Consider the following 21,016-nt stretch of genomic DNA (forward strand, 5'->3'; position numbering starts at 1 on the left):
GAGAGAAGGAGGCGGCAGTAGTAGGGAGGAGGGTGAGTTTAACTCCCATTACGGAGACAAAAGGCGCAGCCGCAGGGCACTCGGATTCACACCCGCCCGGAGACTCCTCTTTTCCCATTCAGCTCGTTCCAGTCCCCACCCCCAAAGTTCACAGTCGCTCATTGTTAAGCAGGAGCGTTGTAATGGATATAATAATAGGGAAGAGAAGAGGAATGAGACGAAATGACTTTTTAGATGTTTATAGATTTGAAACTTATACATTAATATAGAATTACACATGTAAATAATAATAAAATATGTAGGACCAATTGTTGGTTCTGATGGTTCAATGGCAGTATATATCATTGTTAAGCCAGCATTTATAGGTAATATAATCTCCAAAGCAGTGAGGTTACATTAACTCTTGTGCACTGCTTGCTTATAGCTTGCAGTGCCTCCTTGTATTCTAACACTATCTTCAATCTGTATTTGTAGATGTTAAGCTTCTCTGGCACATTAGTGGGTGGGAAAAGCTGAGTTGAAGATTCACATTCACATTCTCATCTTATCAGTGATCAGCCTTTTGCTTGCCATGAGGCAAATAGAGAAATTCTGGAACACTCAATGAAGGGATTTGCTTATGTTTGCCTTATCCCGTGTTCTCCAGAAGTCTTTCAGTCTCACTAGTTGGGGGCTGGGGTGGATGACAATGAGTTTTTGAGCTTAACAATACCCTGAAGTTCAGAGCCAAGCTCAGTGGGGACAATGGCCCAGAATAAAGTGTTGGGGGGATGGAGAGGTGACAGTTTGGGTGACCAGGGCCAGGCTGCTCTTCCAAAGCCTTCCTCCACCCTTCGCCAACTCTCCCATGACCTCCAGAAGGTGCAGGGTCACAGACTTAAAGATGAGGCTGGGTGAAGGGGGCTCCTGCTGAGCTGGACAAGCCCATTCAAATCTCCCCACCTCTCAAAAAGAAAAAAGCTAATTTATGACCCCCCCTCCCCTTTTTTTACTGATGCTGAATTCATCCCTGAACTTGAGCACTCAATCACACAACCATGCAGGACACATAGATTTGAATAGGCCATTAGCATCCTCCATAGTCTCTAAACTAAGCCAGATAATACATCTGGATATACTTCAAAAGGCTTCTTTAATCAGGTTGGGTAATCACTTAGACACACACACACACACACACACACACACACACACACACACACACCAGATTAGCCATACTATGGATGCTACTTTTGATATATAAGGCGCTTGTCATCTAAACAACTCAGATTAAGAGGCAGTGAATGCTTGGAAGGAGATACAAATGGAGGCAGCTCATAGCAGAAGCCCTTTGTTGATACATCAAAAAATAATGGATCATATAAAGGCTCACTGAAGCACCCACTGTTGTCACAGACACTGAGCCATGGAGCAGCAAGGGACTAGAGAATCTACTCTGAGCAGCCGCAATACATGCAGTCTTAATAAAACAAACTAAAATCAATATTTTCCAAAGGGTAGATACATTGGGATTTATATATACTGTATATACATTCGTGGACATTGAGGTGTAAATGGTCAAGAGATTAACTGAAGATATTGGAAATCAGGGCCAAATGTCTATCTCAGTAGGAAGTGAAGCATTCATCATTGCACTTGAAGCCTGGAGTTTCAACAGAGTGGAATGAAGTCAGAATCATCAAACAAGCGCATATATATACCTTATAATGTTTGCATGAATGAAGTCGTTTTTTCTTAGTTATTTATCTTAGTTATCTTTTTTTATTATCAAGTAACTTTTCATTGGATTGGGAGGATGAGTGTTTTCCTAATCCTCACACAAGCATCCTCAACCACATATTCTGTGCTCAAGGTCCCTAATATTAACCTTCCCAGGCCATGTGCCATGTGTTCAATATATGGGAGCCATGGCTGCAGCTTGTGATGTAACCTTCCCTCTCCCATAAGGGACCACTGAATTACATTAACACCCATACGGTTTGCTGGTGGACCTGAGAAAGGGAACTTGAGGAGGACGGAAAGGGGGCTGGGTAGGCAGTGAAACCTAACTAACACTGCACAGCTGAGCCAGGGCTGTCTCCCCCTTCTGCATCTGCTGGATGTGACCTCATTACTTGGGGGGAGCAAACAGAGAATAGCCCATAATCCTTAGAGTGGACCAGTGTGAAGAGAGAGGGGGGGAAACACTGGGAGAGATGGAGAGGTGTTGTGACCAGTCAGAGAGGAGAGAAAAAGAGAGAGAAAAACTGTGAAATGTATATAGTCTTTCCCATAATGACATTGTAGAAGGCGCTCATGTTACATAGACGGATCCAGGAGAGGGTGAACTCGGGGGCACCTAAATTGGTCTTGGGAGTAACATAGAGGCTACTGATGGAAAGAGACTGAGAGCACCATGTGGCCTCACTGTCAGCTGGGTTTGTGATGATGGTGTCATGTGAGATGCTGCTGAAGTCAAACATGCAGTAGGTGTATGTATGGCACACACAGTGAGTGTAGCAGTCCTCTCATCAGAAACCGTAAGGGATATCATATCATGGAACTCATATGAGATGAAGGGCTGTGATGTGTGCAGTAAGAATGAGTCAGCTGCTTGTTCAGTGGTAGACAGAGCAAGATCAGGAGTTCAGGTTCAGGCTTCACCGGGATATTCTCATAAACCTTTGTCCCAAGTGTGGCCAGAGTCAAGGGCAGGAGTCATGTATTGTAGTGGACTGGACAATCATGTGGGGGGGGGGGGGGGTGCCTAGAGCAGGTGCAGTCCGCTGGCCAGATCCTGCTTTGCATCCATAGTGCAAGTTCAAGAGCAGGACTCCATCAGCACCTCAGGCAAATCTGTGTCCCCCACACAACCCACGGCAGCTGGGAGAAGGGGAACGGCTATCAGTCTGGGTCAAGATGGGGCAGAGGGGTCGTCCCCAAATCTGGGGGACACCCTCCCTCCACCCCCCACCCCCCCCCCATGCCGCTCATGAAAAGCGGGTAGATGGCCCGTGTCGGCGGGGTCGACATTGACACAGGACCAGGGTGAGGCGGTGGCATGGGAAAGTCACCCCAGCACCAGAGAGAATGGAGAGGAGAGGAGGCGGGGGGATGATTAAACAGGGACGGGAGGGGGGGGGCAGATGGCCCCAGTTTTTGGGGAAGAGATGGTGAAGGACCCCAGTGGTTGATGGGACATTTTTTTTTTCAGGGGGGAGGTGGGTGTTGGGGAGAGTGGGGAGAAAGACAGCGGGATCTCAGTGTCGTCACAACTCCATTGTTATCGACGGCGGCCTGATTCAATGGAGGGTCCTTTGGCCTGACCCCCATAACCCTAACTGCTCTTCAGGCAGATCTCCAGCATTGTCCCGGCCTCTGTTAGGCTCAGTGGCTGCTCTGCATTCGGTCCCATTGTGGTCAGGTTCGGAGGGGTTAGTCAGGATGGGCTTGGAGGAGGTGGGGTAGATTTTTCTCTTTTTTTACTATGGATATGGAACTAACATAGCCATCAATCTGTCCGAGGGGATTGAATGTCAAGTGCAGTTCGGACCTGAAAAAAGTTTGCCCTGAGGGGTCATCCTGAGTGGCGTAACTCTATTGTGGGCCATGTCCCTTCATCAGCATGCTGACAAAATGTTTTGAGAGAGTAAAGCAGTTCTATACAACAACAGATGTCCGGGCCGCAGCGCTGAAGTAATACAAGAGCTATGGGTCTACAGACATCATTGAACATACATGTGTACTTTGTGTTTTAGTATGAAATAGTTGTATCATTCACTTACACCATTGTTAGAATCACCATCATCAACATAAGGATGGACCTTCATAATGATTATGGTAAAAAGGAAGATGAAGATGAAAATCATATCAACAATTATGATGACGCAGGTGGTGCTGGAGATAAAGATTATCTAGGGTCAAACTAATGACAAGAAGGATCATACGGATGATGATGATGATGAGCACATTTGTGAATATTATCATCATCACCTGTGTGACGTTCCATTATAGTCATGTCTGCAGAATAAGAAGTTCTATTACATCAGGTAAACCTATGTAAAACATACCCATCACTCTTTCCTAACCAATCCTCTTGTTTGTTTTTCTCCCTCTCCCTACACAGATCTGTGCAATGCTTCAGAGTTGGCCTTCCTATTAGAACCCAATGATGTCATCGCCGTGCGTGAAAAACCCCTGATGCTGAACTGCCAAGTCGAGGGCGAGGGCCCCATCACTGTGACGTGGCGCAAGAACGGCGTTCCGGTGCCCACGGGTCCTGGCGCCCGAGCCCGGCTCATGCCCAACGGAACCCTCCTCATCCCAAGCTTCCAGAAGAGGCGAGACGGGGATGCCACTGATGCTGGGGACTACCACTGTGCTGCCCAGAACCACTTCGGCATGCTGGTCAGCCGCAAGGCCCACGTGAAGCTGGCATGTAAGTGTGGAGTTTAGGGGGGCATGATAAGGGCTGTGTCATGATTAAGTATAGTACATGAGAAGGGCTAAAGGCCCATTCACACCAAGAACGATAACGATAGCTATAAATAAATATCGTTCTCGTTAATATGAATGACAACGTTCACACATAAACTATAACGATAACGACATGAAGAGCAATATCGTTGGGGATCACTTTCAGAGCGATTTTCAGAACGATAAAAAGCTAATAGCCAATCAAAACCCATTGATTTTTAACCGTCACATTCATTAACACAAGGAGAGACTTTGTTTATCGTTGTTCAGTGTGAGCGCTTTTATCGTTAACGTTATGGTTATAGTTATCGTTATCGTTCTTGGTGTGAATAGGCCTTTAGTCATGATTAGGGGAGCATAAGAAGGGCTGAGTCATGATTAAGTAATATAGTACATGCTCTGAGTCTTTCTCTCTCATTCTCATTGATACTTGCACACTCTTGTTCACACACACACACACATACATAAACATATAATATCTAGTTCTCTCTAACTGTCACACTATCTCTCTATCTCTCACACGGTCTCTATAACAAACACACACACACACACACACACACACACACACACACACACACACACACACACACACACACACACACTCACTCACTCACTCACTCACTCACTCACTCACACACACACACGCACACACACACACACACACTCACTCACTCACTCACAAATACATATATATATATATCACACAACATATCACAGTTTAATCATAGCCATAGAAAACAAAACATTCACTGAAGAACACGTACACATCTCTTATCAGTATATAATGTCCTACCGACTGTAGGCTTTGCCTCCCTCTCACTTGGACACACTATTGTAACACAACTTGCCCTTTCGTACAAACCTGGGAAAACCACTTTGATCCTCTCCACAGCACTGCACCACAGGGTGTCCAGCTTCCATCAAAACAAGCTTTAGAATCTGGTGTAACTGATGTTGCTCCACAGTGTCCACCCGGTGGAGATACATGGCAACCTTTAGAGAGATACGTTTATCTCTCTATTCCTAGAAATGGGAAAGGAAATATTCTGAATGTTCCTTAGTCACTATGGTAGCAAGCACATAAGACAAATAGGAAGATGGACAGAGAGAGAGAGAGAAAAAGAGAGAGAGAGAGAGAGAGAGAGAGAGAGAGAGAGAATTTCCTCCCCAGTTCCCCTGCTGCCCTTGTCCAGTAAAACCAGAGGGGTTTGTGGGTAATCAGGCAGAATTATGGCCGTCACAAGGTGTTGCTCCCTCAAGGCAAGGGGGTTGCCATGGCGATGCACTCACATTGGGAGAGCCCAGAGCCCAACACACACACACACACACATACACACACACACACACACACACACACACACAGCTCTGGGAGAGCCCTCTCCACTCACACCCATTTATTGATTAAAGGAATGACCAGCTCTTTGGACACAGTGTTCTCAGCTGGTTCACCCCGCTGCTCATTCGAACGTAAACAAAAGCAGTGCCCTCTTCAGACAAATCAAATGGAGACAGATGATTTTGAGTAACACGATGAGACACAATTGATTTAAGACGCTTGAAGATGCTTGACTGTTTACAAACATGAAATCAGTTCTGCAGTCTAGTTTCATAGTGGTGCCTTTGAACTTCCCTCTTGGCCTAATGTAGTGCTCATTGTTTCATCAGGGATTCATTACGTTTCCAAAACAAAGTCAGTATAATTCTAAATAAGAAAATGTGTGAAATGGCCTTTGCTAAAGACGCCTTAAGTAAGTGTCCATTTCTAAACCCCACAAAAGGTAAACTCCACAAAAGGTATACCATCCCTTAAATGTTTATAGTGAATCAGGAGTGAGTCATATGCTTTTCCTATCCTTGTAGGGTAGAGGGCTAGAAGGTTTCTGTATCCTTATAGGCTGTCATAGCCATGGACTCTCTCAGAGAAAGATCTCTCTCTCTCTCTCTCTCTGTGTCCAACTGTCTCATCCCCCTTCTGTCTCCTCTCCACAGCCCTGCCGAAGTTCCACACTCACCCGGAGTCCATGTCCGTGAACGAGGGTGGAGTGGCTCGCTTCCAGTGCCAAGTCAACGGGATCCCCGAGGCTAACATCACCTGGGAGAGAGACCGCGTGTCCGTCAACACCAAGGACAGCAGGTAAAGCCTGGTTTTCATGTACACACACACTCCAATCACAAAATGTACACAAGGACATTCATTCACTCACTCATCCTACAGAAATGCGTGCACACACACACATGCACAGACACAGTCCATAAACACACACACATGAGGTTATTCATGGATGCATGCCTATTTGATTACGTGGTCTGGGAGCAGGGAACTGTCAACTGGCTTTATACATTTTTACATTTTTTTAAACACACACACACACACACACACACACACACACACACACACACACACACACACTCACTGACGTGTGTTCTTCTCTGTGTGCAGGTACACTCTGCTGCCCATGGGCATCTTGCAGGTTACAGGAGTGCGGCGTTCCGATGCCGGCCTCTTCCGCTGTGTGGCCACCAACATCGCCAACACGCGTTATAGCCACGAGGCCCAGTTCAACGTCACAGGTAAGAGCCTGTCTCCTGCATGCAAATTTCCAGAATCAGAATCAGAATTAGGTTTATTGCCAAGTAGGTTTTCACATACAAGGAATTTGCTTTGGTCTCAATGTGCATGACATACAATAATTAGAATAATTATAACACACAATAAATAGACAACATGTTAGGACGAGACAGACAACCACAAACAAACAAAAACAAATCAAAGTGCACAAAGACACCGAGTTTCCTGCATGACCTGGGACGCGTGGTATTGCTGACTGAGTCAGTGTCTCAGATATGGTGCTGCTTTTAAAATATATGTATGTTTATGCTTGTCTGTATTTGTTTCAAGACACTAATAAAGTGGACTATGTCTCTCTTTCTCTCAGGTGGTCCTCCCCGTGTGTACAAAGAGCCAGTGATTTTGTCAGGTCCTCAGAACCTTACCATCAACGTCCACGAGACAGCAATCTTGGAATGCATTGCCACTGGCAACCCTCGGCCCATAGTGTCCTGGAGCAGGCTGGGTAAGACTAAGGAAAACAGGCCACATCAAAGCAAACAGCCACACTCAGGATCAGGTTACTTTATTGGTAGCTATTGGACTATTTGGTTTGCAGTAGACAATCCCTCATCCATTTTGACACACAGTTACAAATAACAAAGACACTTCACACATCACACACACATCATCTTGACGCCCATTTTACACACAACTCAATTGACACACATAGTGAAACAAAACTCTTTTTTAAAACATTACGGTAAATGGTACAACCAAATACTCACTGCACCAGCAGGTTTTTGTCAATACTGCCTGGATGGTACAAGAGTCAAATGAGCTACAGGACCTCTTCCTTTTAAATGATCATAGAACCTTACAGACCAACAGAACCTTCCTAACCATATTAATGCCTGTCTTGTCCTATGTCAACACATGCATGCATGTGTGTGTGTGTGTGTGTGTGTGTGTGTGTGTGTGTGTGTTCTCTAGATGGTCGCTCTATTGGTGTGGAGGGCATCCAGGTGCTGGGCACGGGGAACCTGATGATCTCCGACGTGTCTCTCCAGCACTCTGGTGTGTACGTGTGCGCTGCTAACCGCCCCGGTACCAGGATGAGGCGTACGGCACTGGGCCGACTGGTGGTGCAAGGTAAGGGACAGCCACTTCTACACCCACATCCACTACAAGTAAAGAGTGGAAACGCTCTGGGGCATGTTTCCCAAAACCATAGTTGCTAACTAAGTAAGCAACTTTGTTGGTTGCAATGCAATTTCCCATTGCCAACCAACCAAGTTGCTAACAGGTTAGCAACTATGGTTTTGGGAAACACACCCTGAGGAAGAGAAAACTCAGAAAAACACTCAGACACGCTCTCTGCTCCATCCATGTGTTTAACCACATGTTTTGACTCAGTAATTATACTCTCCGATTCAGGAAATGATGATGATGATGATGATGATGATAATGAGCAACTGCATCTAATTTGCCAAAACACAGGGGATGACTTACACTTAAATTTGTAATTTCCACCTTTGTTTTAAAAAATCCTTTTAGAAATTCTCACAACACCTGTCACAGCAGCGCATTGAAATGTGTTAACTCACAGCTCACTGAGCCAGACTGAACTTCTTCTGTCATCCATTACAGAAGAGTAATTCCTAGCTGTAATGCAGATTCAGGATGCTGTAAAAAAAAGTCTTCAGTGGCATCAGTGGAATGAGATGATCACAACATGGCCATTTCGTCTCCTTAGAATTATAAGGTTCTATCTACGTTCTGAGTAGTTATATTGAGCTTCAAAGTCTTAGAATTCCATAGAGTTTTACTGATAAACGGAACAAACCACTTTAGATATAATGCCCTACATGTAAACAACTACAAGAAACACTTCACTTCACCTTCAGAATAAAAATTATGAATATGCCAATAACTCAGTTTTGACAAAAATGCCAGATAGCACCTTATAATTCTAAGGGGACGATTTGTCTGACGCTGTTGAAATATTTTAGCAGTTGTGGTCAAGCAACAAAACATAGTGACTATGAGTTGACCAATCTATTTTTCTTATTTTCTGATGGTAGTTGGTTCACAGCATCAAAATATAACCTCTCACCTGACCAGTCAGAGTGAGCTTTCTAGCAATGCTCTCTGCTACCCCCTGATGACTGAGAGAGGTCCCTGTCCCCAATCTGTCCCTGTCCCCTTTGTTGACAGCTGGCAGTCCATGACACAGACAAACATGGCAGTGGACATGAGTGTGTGTGTGTGTGTGTGTGTGTGTGTGTGTGTGTGTGTGTGTGTGTGTGTGTGTGTGTGTGTGTGTGTGTGTGTGTGTGTTTACTGTTTATGATGTGAGGGGAGGCGAGAGGTCTGGTCAGCTGAGATGTAGAAGTGGGCCTTAATGAGAATGGGTGGGTGTTGGGCCTTTGGCCAACCAAGGAGAAATAAAATATCGGATTTGGACCTGTGTCCTGGATGGTGATTGGTCAGGGGGGCTTGAAAGAGAAGTCAATACCCCCCCCCCCCCCCCCCCCCTCCAAATCACCCCCACCCCCAAACACCTTGGTGTGAGACCCCTGACTGCCTGTGTTTTCTAATTACCAGTGAGGGAGGCCTCCATCTGGTCAGGGTTGGGTGGGGTAGGGGGGTGTAGGTGGGGGGGGGGGGTAGTTTTGATGATGTGGAGGTGTCCCCTATCCATCTGATGACATTGCACATCCATCATGCAGCAACCGTCCATACATGTATTTCTCTCATTTTTTATGTGTGTCATTAGCTCAGTTTGATTGGATATCTTGTGGGGTGAGCTTGTCCCCTCCTCAGCCTAACATAAACAAACAAAAACACAAACAAATGGTAATGTTGGTTTAGTGTAGCTCTTAGATTGGTCTCATTTCTCAAGGGTCATGCCTTGTGTTTGGTGTTCAACATTATTTCTGTTGTAGAGCCAGAATAGCATGATTATTGAATGTTAGCAGAATGAGTTTGCATTTGGGAAAGATGGTTGGCTGTGGCTCTGTTAAAGGTTGGATTGCCATGTCCTGACAAACAGTACAGACAAAAGGTACAGTGTTTTGTAAATGAGTCAATGATATTACACAATCTTTAAGCGCCTGATCAAGTTCAGTTTAGTTCGGTTCCTCATCTGAAACAAGCACACACTCTATCAGTGATAGAGGGTCAAGGTTTTAGAGCCGTGGGCACTTTAATGGACCTGTGTTTCCGTTTTTCTGTTCGATCATTAAATTTGGCACCCAGCTGGGTTTTCCTCCACCCTCTTCCCCCTGTGTGGGGCTTTTGACCTGATCAATCAATACCTTACCCTATCTGTCTTTCACAAGTGGATTGACTCTGAACACTTTTGGGGAGCCAATCTTTAATGTATTCATTAATTTATTGATTGACTTATTTTGGGGGGTAGTGAGAGAAACAAAGAAAAAAAATACTGGTCGATTGTTGAGGGCACCCCCCTTCCCAAATCTTCACATTTAATAGAAGTCATTTGGTTTAGTTTTGCATCCAATATCTTTCATCACAGACAATATGATAGAATTACCACGCATCAGCTTTGACCCATCCCAAAAATCTCACACAAATTTCATCTTCACAGCTCAGTTAGCCCTGCATCAGCAAAGCTGATATCAGCGTCTTGCTCCTTTGCTTGAAAGCTTCCTTGCACGTGTGCTTTTGCCAGTCAGTGTTAACGAATAGCCCTCCACAGTAAACTTTAAGAAATGGCTGCTGTAGTTGCATGGCACTGCATGCTGTGACCTCATGTGTCATATGGTCCATACTGTAGCACTGCACATGCTCCATATTGTTATTACATGGGCCTGTGGGAATCCATCCGATTTCAGAGTATCACTTTGCAGTGTGAAGTGTGACAAACCTAAAGCCAAGTTCAAAACTAAGTCCAGTGGACGTTGTTTCCCATCTGTCTCATGTCCACTGTGAGGTTAGCAGAGGCCAGACTGCGGGCCTTGTTGGGTGCTGATGGCCTTGGTTTGTGTCGGTCATCTTGTGTCGGGCCTGTATTGTTGTAGTGTGTGTGCATAATGCATGTGCTACCAGAGGTCTAGAGAGGTCCACTGTTTCTCACAACCTTGCACTTCACCCTTAGACAGGCACACACATACATATGCATCTTCCCTCTGGCCTTGAACTAGGCAGGACATGGTCACTTTTTGTCACCAGCTTTGTTTCGCCGGCCGGTGCAGGGAACAGATGCAGACTTGGTCAGAAGACAATAGAGGCGAGAGGAGAGGGTGACGGAGGAGAATAGAGTTGGTCTGTGTGTGTGTGTGTGTGTGTGTGTGTGTGGGGGGGGGGGTGTTGGTGGCTGAGGGTCACGGTGGGGGAGTGAAGGATGACCCCTGACCCCTGGCTCCTCACCTTTGACACCTGCCCCAGTGGGCTGCCCTGGAGAGAGGGTGGAGCCCGATTGACGGACAGGGATATGAGAGAGAGCGAAAGGGGAGGAGTCTGACTTAATTGATAGGTCCCCAGTGAGAGAGATGACAGAGCCCCCCCCCCCCCTGAACTCCACACACACACACAACACACACACACACAACACACACACACACACACACACACACACACACACACACACACACACACACTCCCCTCCACCCGCCAACCCTATCCCCGTATCCCTCTCATACCCCCAGGCCTCCGTTTGTTGTTTCCACAACGTCAGAAAGGGGGGGGGCAGTTGTTCTCGTCACAGCTGGTGGTCAGCCAATGTTGTGTTGGGTGGGTCGAGGGCCATTGTGTGTGCTGCCTGCACTTTACTGAAAGGACCCCCCCTCCCCCCGCCACCTCCTTTCTCTCTGTCTTCACAGACTCCCCTTATTTCAATGTTCTCTTTTTTCCGCTGTGAAACATTTTCATATGAAAAATGTGAGGAGGGATATATCATGCTGCCAGGCCTTTAAGATGCAGATCACACAGCTGTCACAGCAGCACAGATAGGGGGGTTCACACATCACAAGCAGCTGGGGCAAAAAAAAAGCATTTTTTACTAAATGTGTCAGAATTCATCAAATAGCTGTCAGGGACTGCTTCACAGAAATTATTCATGGGTGTCAAAAAATATAGCAGAGATGTCAGTGAGTGAGTCTGACAACCTGAAGTACCACTATTAAACACGTGTGTGTGTGTGTGTCATACCCTAGTCCTGATTGACATGCAGTTCACATGTTTTGCATATAACATCAAAGCAGTTTTTTAAATGTTGCGAAGACATGCAGATACAGATCTAAGCTTTCACTCACAGAAGGCCATACATACATACATACATACATACATACATACATACATACATACACCATACATCAATACTTTATTTGCCTGTTTAACACAGCGAAGCCCTGCACAAATGTCTAAAATGCAAACGTGGTGACCTGTCCTATCACACTCAAGGTCAGATCTAAGACCCTGTCCAAAGAATAACTGATCAATACACTGGTATTGCCTGGCTGATGTATGGACAGCAGGCCTGACAGTTTGATCCGGGGATGCAGTTAGACAGGCAATCAGTTGAGGGACTGGACAAGACAGCAATCCCCACTGGAGCTTTCTCTCTCCCTCACACACACACACACACACACACACACACACACACACACACACACACACACACACACACACACACACATACACACACACACTTTCTCTCTCTCTTTCTCTCTCCCTCACACCCTCACACAAACACACACATACCCTTTTTGTCTCTCACATACATACACACACACACACACACACACACACATACTCTCACACACACTCATACAGCACACACACACTCATACAACACACACACACACACTCTCTCTCTCTCTCTCTCTCTCTCTCCCTCTCTTTCACAAACACACACACACTCTCTCTCCTTCTCTCTGTCTCTGTGGATGCTTCTCTTCTTTGTCCTGATTGTGTTTCCTTATTTCTTATAAAAAAGAAAAGGCTTCTTCTAATGGCAGGCATTGGCATGGGCTGTAACAGGAGAGGTATTGCATGCAGCTGAACTCTCTGTGAACCAAACATGGATGTGCTTTATGGCGTGATGCAGTGCTTCTATTTTTAGCCTCCCCTCAATCAGAAGAAACCTAATCCAGAGGCGAGAATGCATGTGGCATGTGCATACATCGCACATGAGGGATTATCATGTTTGCCATATCGCTCTGGTCTGTAAACAGACACAAACCCTCTGTGTCCTGTTGTTCCACAATAAGGACAAACATGGTCTATGGCTTACATGGAGTGTGGTGCTATGGTTTGCATGTACATAATTGAAAATATGATCATTTATTTCCATTAGTTCTCATATTCTCTTCTTTGTCCTCTGTTATTAGAAAAGGGACAAAGAGAGCACAGCTTCATTCTGAACAGCTGATAACTTATTATTTCTCTCTATGGCTCTTACACTGGCATCCTGATTAGTGTGATCTTCTGAATGCTAGGTGTGACTGGTGAGATAGTGAATAGCAAATCGGACTAGCATTTATGTTTTGAGTAGAGGAGATTGATAACACCACACACACACACACACACACACACACACACACACACACACACACACACACACACACGTTTTGAGTTTCAGATGTCCATTCAAAGGTTTGGGGAGCTGAGGTGACCCCCAGTTTAATTCAGTCTGACAATGGCCTCCTATGCCTGGCCCCTCCCTACTCCTCCTCCTCCTCATCCTAACCCTAAACCCTAAACCCAGCCAGCTCTGGCTCACAGGAGCAGCTCCCACTCATTTACATGTTCAAGTGCATTCTCACTCTAACGGACCCCTCCATAGGCACACATAAGCCAATAACAACATGTGTGCACTATCTATGTGCTATACCAGCCTTGGCCTTATGTGGCTAACTATTTTGGGGGAAATCTTTTAAACATAGTCCAACAACATTATTGCCATTATCATCGTCAACAACATCAAGATCAACAGCTGCAGTAATGATTTGATTTAGTGTTTTAATGTGTCATTCCTTCATTTCCAATGAGAACACAAATCTCCATGTTGTCTGAATGTGACCACATTTTTAACAGCTCAGCACTTGTAAATGACAAATACACCCTGCAGTGTCTTCTCATTCTGTTGGCCCTATAAAACCCAATCTAGCACACAATCAACCCCAACCACCAAACACAAGACACAGGAACCGTCCCTAAAGCCATCTCTCTAATGACCTTCCTCAATTATGGATCGGGACGATCCATATTTTGTGTCGTGTCCTCAAAGAAATTGGGCCTTGTGGACTAGGGGACCGTGAAGCCGGGCCTAAATATCTTTGCCTGCATTGATTAATGAACCCCTATTGAAATTGGCCGTTCTTCATACGACTCTTGACCTCTCCCCACACGTCCCACCACCGCCACACCAATCCATCCCTTCCAAAAACCCCCATCTTCCCAGGGTTCAGGGATAGGAGAGGTATGGGGGGGGGGTTGCTGTGCTTGTGGTTGGTGGTGGTTTGGGATCGTGTCAATAGATCAATGAGATGCGAGGGGATCGGGGAACAAGGGGGGGACAGAGGGGGCTCTACATATATGCACGGCCATTGTGCGGCTGTTGATGGAGTGTCATGCGGAACGTTGAGCCGGCATCTGTCCCCGCTCTGGCAGAGGCGAGGAGAGGGGAGGGGAAGGGGAAGGGGACAGACGAGGTTGGAGGATGGGTCACTGGAGGAGACAGACTGGGCTTATTAAGGGACCAGGGGTGAAGTTCAAGCTGCAAAAGATAAAAGATGATTTTGTGGTGTTTTCTGGCGAGAGATGAAGGGCCTCAGGTTTTGCTTTCAGTGAATGGAAGAGACTTTATTTGTAGTTTGGCTCCAAAATGACCCTTTGTAATAACACTTCTACTCCAAGTGATACTGATTTCAAAAGCTACTAAACAGTGCCAGTGAAACCAGTGGACTCCACTACTGTTCTTTTAGTTTTTCATTTCAGTTTCAAAAGTCACACATGTTAGAGGGAGCAATGAATAAAGTTGTAACCTTGCATCAGTGGTCACTCTGAAATCCATCTGCCATGGTCCATATTGTCATGTTGATGCTGTCCATGGTCATTACCATTAATGCTATCTATGCTCTACAGTGCCACCTATGGTGCAACATAGATATTGCAACAGCAGCTTGCCTTCAATGGTGTTGGCTAATTCAAATTTCTTTAATTTTCCCCCTTTCTTTCCTCAGCTCCTCCTGAGTTTCTGCAGTGGCCGCAGTCTGTGTCTAAACCACTAGGTGGCAGCGCTGTGTTCTCCTGTGTGGCCCAGGGTGTCCCTGAGCCTCACCTTATTTGGCTGAAGAATGGCAAGATTCTGACTCCTGGTGACAATGTCAAACTCACCAACAACAACAGGTGAAGAGCTGATACTGTTTATGACCTTCACTACTCAAGCCAAGCTTATTCACAGAGGAATTTACTGATATGTATAGTGATATGACCACATATATGAAAATACTCAACTTGATTAGAGGCACATTTACCATCTGTTTTGGGGAACAAGCAGTTGTTAAAATAGCCTTGGCGAGATAGCATTTTCTTTGCTTGGATCACTGTTGGAGGTATGGGAAGTGATATTGTAGGTAACAATGACATTCTTCTCTTTAAAGCAATACCTACATTTGACCACAGGGTGGCAGTCTATGACAGATCTATACGGCTCTGGCTCTATTTCTCTCAGTTTCTCTCAAAGCCGGATATCTGTTGAAGTCATTTGAAACATATGGAGCATTAAATGTATTTATTGCATCATAAAAAATAGATTGTAAATCATAGGACACTGACATGTACATTTCAATATGTATCCCCATTTCCCGGGTGCAAGAGGAAACACAAAGTTTAAACACATTGTTTTTAGCCCTTTTCCTTTTTAAAACACATTTCTTCTGTTGCTTCAGCACCCTTGCCTTGACTCGCATCACCTCTGAGGATGAGGCGATCTACCAGTGCATCGCCGAGAACAGCGCCGGCACCAACCAGGCGAGTGCACGGCTGGCGGTCTCTCTGGCCAAGGAGCTGCCCGACGCCCCGGCTGGCCTCAAGGCCACGGCGCTCTCCAGCGCCTCGCTGCAGGTGTCCTGGACGCAGCCGCCTGCTGAGGTCACAGATGGCATCATCGGATATGTGCTGCACATCCGTAAGATCTGTGGTAAGTGTTGCTATGATCAAAAGCCATTGGTCCACAAAGCAATATGGCAGTATGCAGTAAAATAGCCTCCATGTAAGAGTTTGATTCTGTTATTGATGATGATATGATAATAGGTCATTAGATGTTGGAAAAATAGTTTTTTAAGCCCATCTTGCAGATATAGTATATCCCAGAGTAATACTACAATGTCTGGTTTCTAAACTGGGTCTACTGTTGTGTTGTAGCGTTAGTGTGTACCTCTCAAAAGGTTGTTAGTTCATAATAATAATAATAATAATAATAATAATAATAATAATAATAAGCTTTATTTGTATAGCACCTTTCATACACAGATGCACACATACACATGCAGCTCAACGTGCTTTACATCTGAAACAACATCATGACATCATGAGTCATTGCCATGCCGACAGCTGTTAATGTACATGCAGCAGTGTGACATGTATGATGTGGGATCCATTTTCAGAGCCAGACAGCAAGGAGCTCCAGGAGGCTATCAGCAAGACCACCTACCAGCATGACCTGACAGACCTGGACCCTGCCACCACCTACTCCATCTACCTGAAGGCCTACTCTGCTCTGGGGGCCAGCTCAGCGTCCAGCACTGTGCTGGCTACAACACTAGGGGGAGGTAGGGAGCCGTGCACTGCCCTTTCTACAGCACCACATTAGATGGAGATGAACTCAATCAAAGACTATGGATAATGCATCCTCAGCACTTAAAGTCCAAAGTCCACATTTCACTTCCTAGACTAATTGTATTTAATTTATTGTTGACTAATTGCATGCAGTGATTAAGAATTATTGTTCTATTATGACCCCTTTAGCATTTAATGTTTTAATATGTATGTAATATTTGTGCGCCTATTCTGCTAGCAGTTTTATTGTAATGACAGTCTACTCTCATTTCTTTAGTGAGCTAATATCTTCTTCTCTGCTTTGTTAAATACCCATTCTAGCAGTGTGCTTGCGGTTTTTGTCATGATGAAAGAAATTTATTATGAAGATGAGAGAATTAACAATCCATCCCATTTGATCCCTCCACCCCCCTCGCTCTCTTTCTCTTTCTCTCCCTCTTTCTCTCCCTCTCTTTGTCCCCCTCTCTCTGTGTGTAATTTACAGTGCCCAATACGCCAACCTTCTTCACAAAGGTGCTGAACTCCACTGCGGTGCAGGTGCTGTGGGAGCTGCCCAGTAAGGCTGGCAAGGCCGAGGGCTTCCGACTGTCCTACCGCAGGGTCCCCCATGGAGAGTTTCAGGGGCCTCTGCAGATGCCTTGCCACGCCAATGCCCACACCATCACCCATCTAGGTGAGAGCGGGCATGCTGTTAATTTGTGGTGTGGTAATTGAGTCTGTGTATGACTGATTAAATTGATCTGAATAGGCTATTACATTCTCAATGTTATACAAATAATAAAATACTATTAGCTTTTGCCCATTTATTATACACATATAATTTTTAATACTTTACCTTTTGTAGTGCTTCTCATTCACTGACAGAAAGGAAGGAAACATGCTGTGTCATGTTGCATATGGTTCTTTTATGTGATGATGATGACAAGATGGCAGTTCATTATAGCCTTTACAGCCCAGGTTTATGCAGACATCTTGAATATAGCAGGACAAGGGTATTTGAGTGATGGGTAAGGAGCAGAGGATTCTCTGCTTGTGTGGCCTGGAGACTGGGAGCTTCTGTTTGTTTGCACTGTGCTGCTGCTCAATAATCCTGTCTTTTGGCCTCTGTCAGATGCCAGGATGTGACTGGCATGGAGAGCTGATCATAATGTCTCCCTCGTCCTCCTCTCTTAAATATATTGTGTCTTATTCCCATCTTTTGAATATCCCAACAAATACCAGTCTGTTTTCATTTGCATTCATATGTGTACTGTCTTCCATTTAACTGTTAAAGCTCATTTAAGCTCTAGAATGCCAATACAAATTGCTTGGATTACTGTCCGTGGCATTTAGTATAAAAAGCAGAACCTGAGCAGATGCTATGTAGCTGAGCCAGCTAGGAAGGATAAACATCTAAATTAGCATTCAGAGAGATGCTTTGAAGTAAGTTTTGAACAGTGACAGAGTAAGTTTCAAAGAGTCAGAGAAAGAAGGAGAGAGAAAGAGAGAAAGAAATAGAAAGAAAGTACACTGATGGAAGTGCTTGTGTGGGAAGAGCCAGATACGAGCACAAAGGGAGAGAGGAAGGTAGATGGACTCTAGAGGTGAGACATGACAGCAACAAAAAAAATAAAAATAATTCAAACTTTGTTCAGTGTCATCCAAACGAATCAATAGTCCCCTGTCCACTGCGCTTTGTACCACAGGCTCAATATCTCCTCACTTCATACCTGGCCGTACGTGATGTGAATCTATTATGGAGGACCCCCCCCCCCCGTTCTCATTGAATAACTCCTCTTTTTGTGCGTCTCTTGCAGAGCGAGGTGCTGTGTACGAGGTGAAGCTGGCGGCCTACAACGGCAACGGGGAGAGCGACTGCTCCAAGAGGCTGGTGTCTCTGGCAGAGGATGGGACCAGTGCCAAGACTAGCAGTGGTGAGAGTCTGCCTGGGGCTGGAGACAGCAGAGAGTCGTACAGTAACGCCTGAAATTGGGTGTGAGGGAGTGATTTAGTGCAGAGGAGGCGCCATCCACAGCTGGAGTCACAAGAGTTTTAAAAATAGATACGTTGCATGGCATTGCATGTGTGTGTATGTGTGTGTGTGTGTGTCTGTGTGTGTGTGCATGAGAGCATATGTCTCTGTGGGTGTTCGTGCATGCATATAATCACACTCACCGTAATTTCTTTCTTATGACAGGGGAGGTCATTTAATTTGTCCTATCCTGTACTTAGTGATGCATTCCTCATTGTGACTCTGCACCACACAGTGTCAGTGAATGATCATCTCGTGTGTGTGTGTGTGTGTGTGTGTGTGTGTGTGTGTGTGTGTGTGTTTGTGTGTGTGTGTGTGTGTGTGTGTGTGTGTGTTTGGTGCAGAAGGAGAGACCCAGTGCAACTGCAGACAGGGCATGGAAGGCTCCATGGGTGGCATTGTGGTGGGCATTCACATTGGCATGGCCTGCATCATCTTCTGTGTGCTCTTCCTCATGTTTGGATACCGGCGCAGGTAAGAGGCATCTCTGACTCAAAATCACTCTTTCTTTAAAATGTATTTACTTATTTATTCGATAGTATTAGATACCATATGCAAAGACAAACTGAGAACAACTGTCTGTTGCTGTATTATAGTGTTTATAGCTATAGCTATGCTGCTAATTTGCGGCACCTGTCCATAGAAAGGGTTTTTGTGAAAATAGACATCACTGCACTTTCTTAGTCACTCTGAACCATCCTGGCATAAACTAATTTTCTCTCAAGTTTACCCAATTTTAATTTAACAATGCAATTCAAACATATGACTCATGCAGAGCATGGTTATGAGATTGAAGCAATGAGTCATACTATAAACAAGACAGAGGGAATTTTCAGTATGAAAATAAATATTTTTTGTGAGGCATTTTCAGTAGAGTTTGTAGAACCCTTGCAATGGGTATGATTTTCCAATTGTGAGAGCATGGATCCTGTCTCCAGTTTCTTCTGTAGGAAGGGGACCCAGGACAGTTGGTCAGTGCCACGGGGGGGCGATGGTGGACACCACACTCAGAATAACGGGGTACCCAAACCAGGGGTGACCCGACCGGCTGAAGCCATTGAGTTAGTGCCTCAGGTAAATATAGGCAGACATACACACACACACACACACACACACACCTAAACCCAGATACACATGGAGCCTGTAAGTATGAGCAATCCTTCAAAAGACTGGCCTGATTTGATCATCTGATCTGATTAAACATGACTACTAGAAGGTTTTTTAGTTCCTATAGTTCAGATCACAAATCACACAGGTTACTTGAGTTTATAAGGAATCAAATGCAACTTTTAAAACGACACTTACGTACACTTTTGAATTTATTGCACGTTTGTGAAATAGAGTAACTGGAGAACCTGTTGCACATAGCACATCAGTCTTTCTATATAGATTTGACCTTTATGGCTCTTACTCATGCCTTTAATCAATGAAGCCCTGACAGTTTCTCCATCTCAGCCTGATGGCCTCCAAGCCCTCCATTTGCCCCTAAATGAGATGTTACCTCAGACCAATTTGGTGATTGATCACTACAGGACCAGCGGCAGAAATCAGTGTATGGCAAAACAGCTAATGTTGAGATTGAGAGCTGAGTCTGAACAAGCTGATTGGCACTTGAGAGCAGGAAGCGATTGATCGACTTGATGATTGATTAAAAAACCCTCTTCATGTCTCTGACCACATCTCTTCTGATCTCCGCAGGGTCGTGACCCCACCAGCCAAGGAGGTGCTCCAGCAACTCGCCCAGGGCAGTGTCACGTTCTCATCGAGCAGCACCCATCTAACCTGCCTGGCGCAGGCACGGGCACTGGCTAGCACTAACCCCATACCCTCATCCCTTAAAACGGTTTGCCTCCCCTCCCCTCCCTTCACCTATGGTTCCTCCACATGGCCTGCCCACCTAAGCCCTACACCCCCCCCCCCTTAAAGTCTGTCAATGTTAGCCACGTCTAACTGTCCGTAACCAAAAACTGCTGCTAAAGTAGAGGGGATTGATATGACCGCTGCCACAGGCTGAGTTTAATGATGACTTTGAGGTCTTCTTCTCTAAGCTTCATTAGACTCCCATCACAAAAAAAAAACTTAAAACATTGGTGTCTACCCCCCTCTCCCTATGAGCAACCTCTCTTTAAACCAAAGCTTTACAAAGCCTTTATGATCTGCCTGCCATGTGTGCTCTTGTCCATGTATGTTAGCGCTGA

The 21,016-nt window shown here is 45.3% G+C and overlaps 1 protein-coding gene across 1 annotated transcript; it reads left to right on the plus strand.

Moving 5' to 3' along the window:
- Positions 1-744: 744 nt before the first annotated feature.
- Positions 745-20,630, plus strand: LOC143140790 (immunoglobulin superfamily DCC subclass member 3). Its single transcript, XM_076301885.1, has 14 exons — positions 745-868; positions 4,103-4,414; positions 6,442-6,586; positions 6,893-7,023; positions 7,389-7,526; positions 7,994-8,152; positions 15,211-15,376; positions 15,919-16,169; positions 16,636-16,800; positions 17,292-17,480; positions 18,604-18,720; positions 19,166-19,292; positions 19,757-19,892; positions 20,517-20,630. The coding sequence occupies exons 1-14, from the start codon at positions 745-747 to the stop codon at positions 20,628-20,630; spliced, it is 2,274 nt and encodes a 757-aa protein (XP_076158000.1).
- Positions 20,631-21,016: the final 386 nt, after the last annotated feature.

Source organism: Alosa pseudoharengus, unplaced genomic scaffold (genome assembly GCF_046254945.1).
Source record: "Alosa pseudoharengus isolate Yale_2024_CS ecotype anadromous, Long Island Sound unplaced genomic scaffold, YU_APseudo_1.1 YU_APseudo_1.1_scf_23, whole genome shotgun sequence".
Lineage (NCBI taxonomy): Eukaryota > Metazoa > Chordata > Actinopteri > Clupeiformes > Clupeidae > Alosa > Alosa pseudoharengus.

Coding starts and splice junctions, on each gene's coding strand:
- LOC143140790 (XM_076301885.1), top strand. CDS start 745: ATGGCCCAGAATAAAGTGTTGGGGGGATGGAGAGGTGACAGTTTGGGT. Junction 8,153..15,210: donor GGGCCGACTGGTGGTGCAAG/GTAAGGGACAGC, acceptor TTCTTTCCTCAG/CTCCTCCTGAGTTTCTGCAG. Junction 16,801..17,291: donor GGCTACAACACTAGGGGGAG/GTAGGGAGCCGT, acceptor TGTAATTTACAG/TGCCCAATACGCCAACCTTC.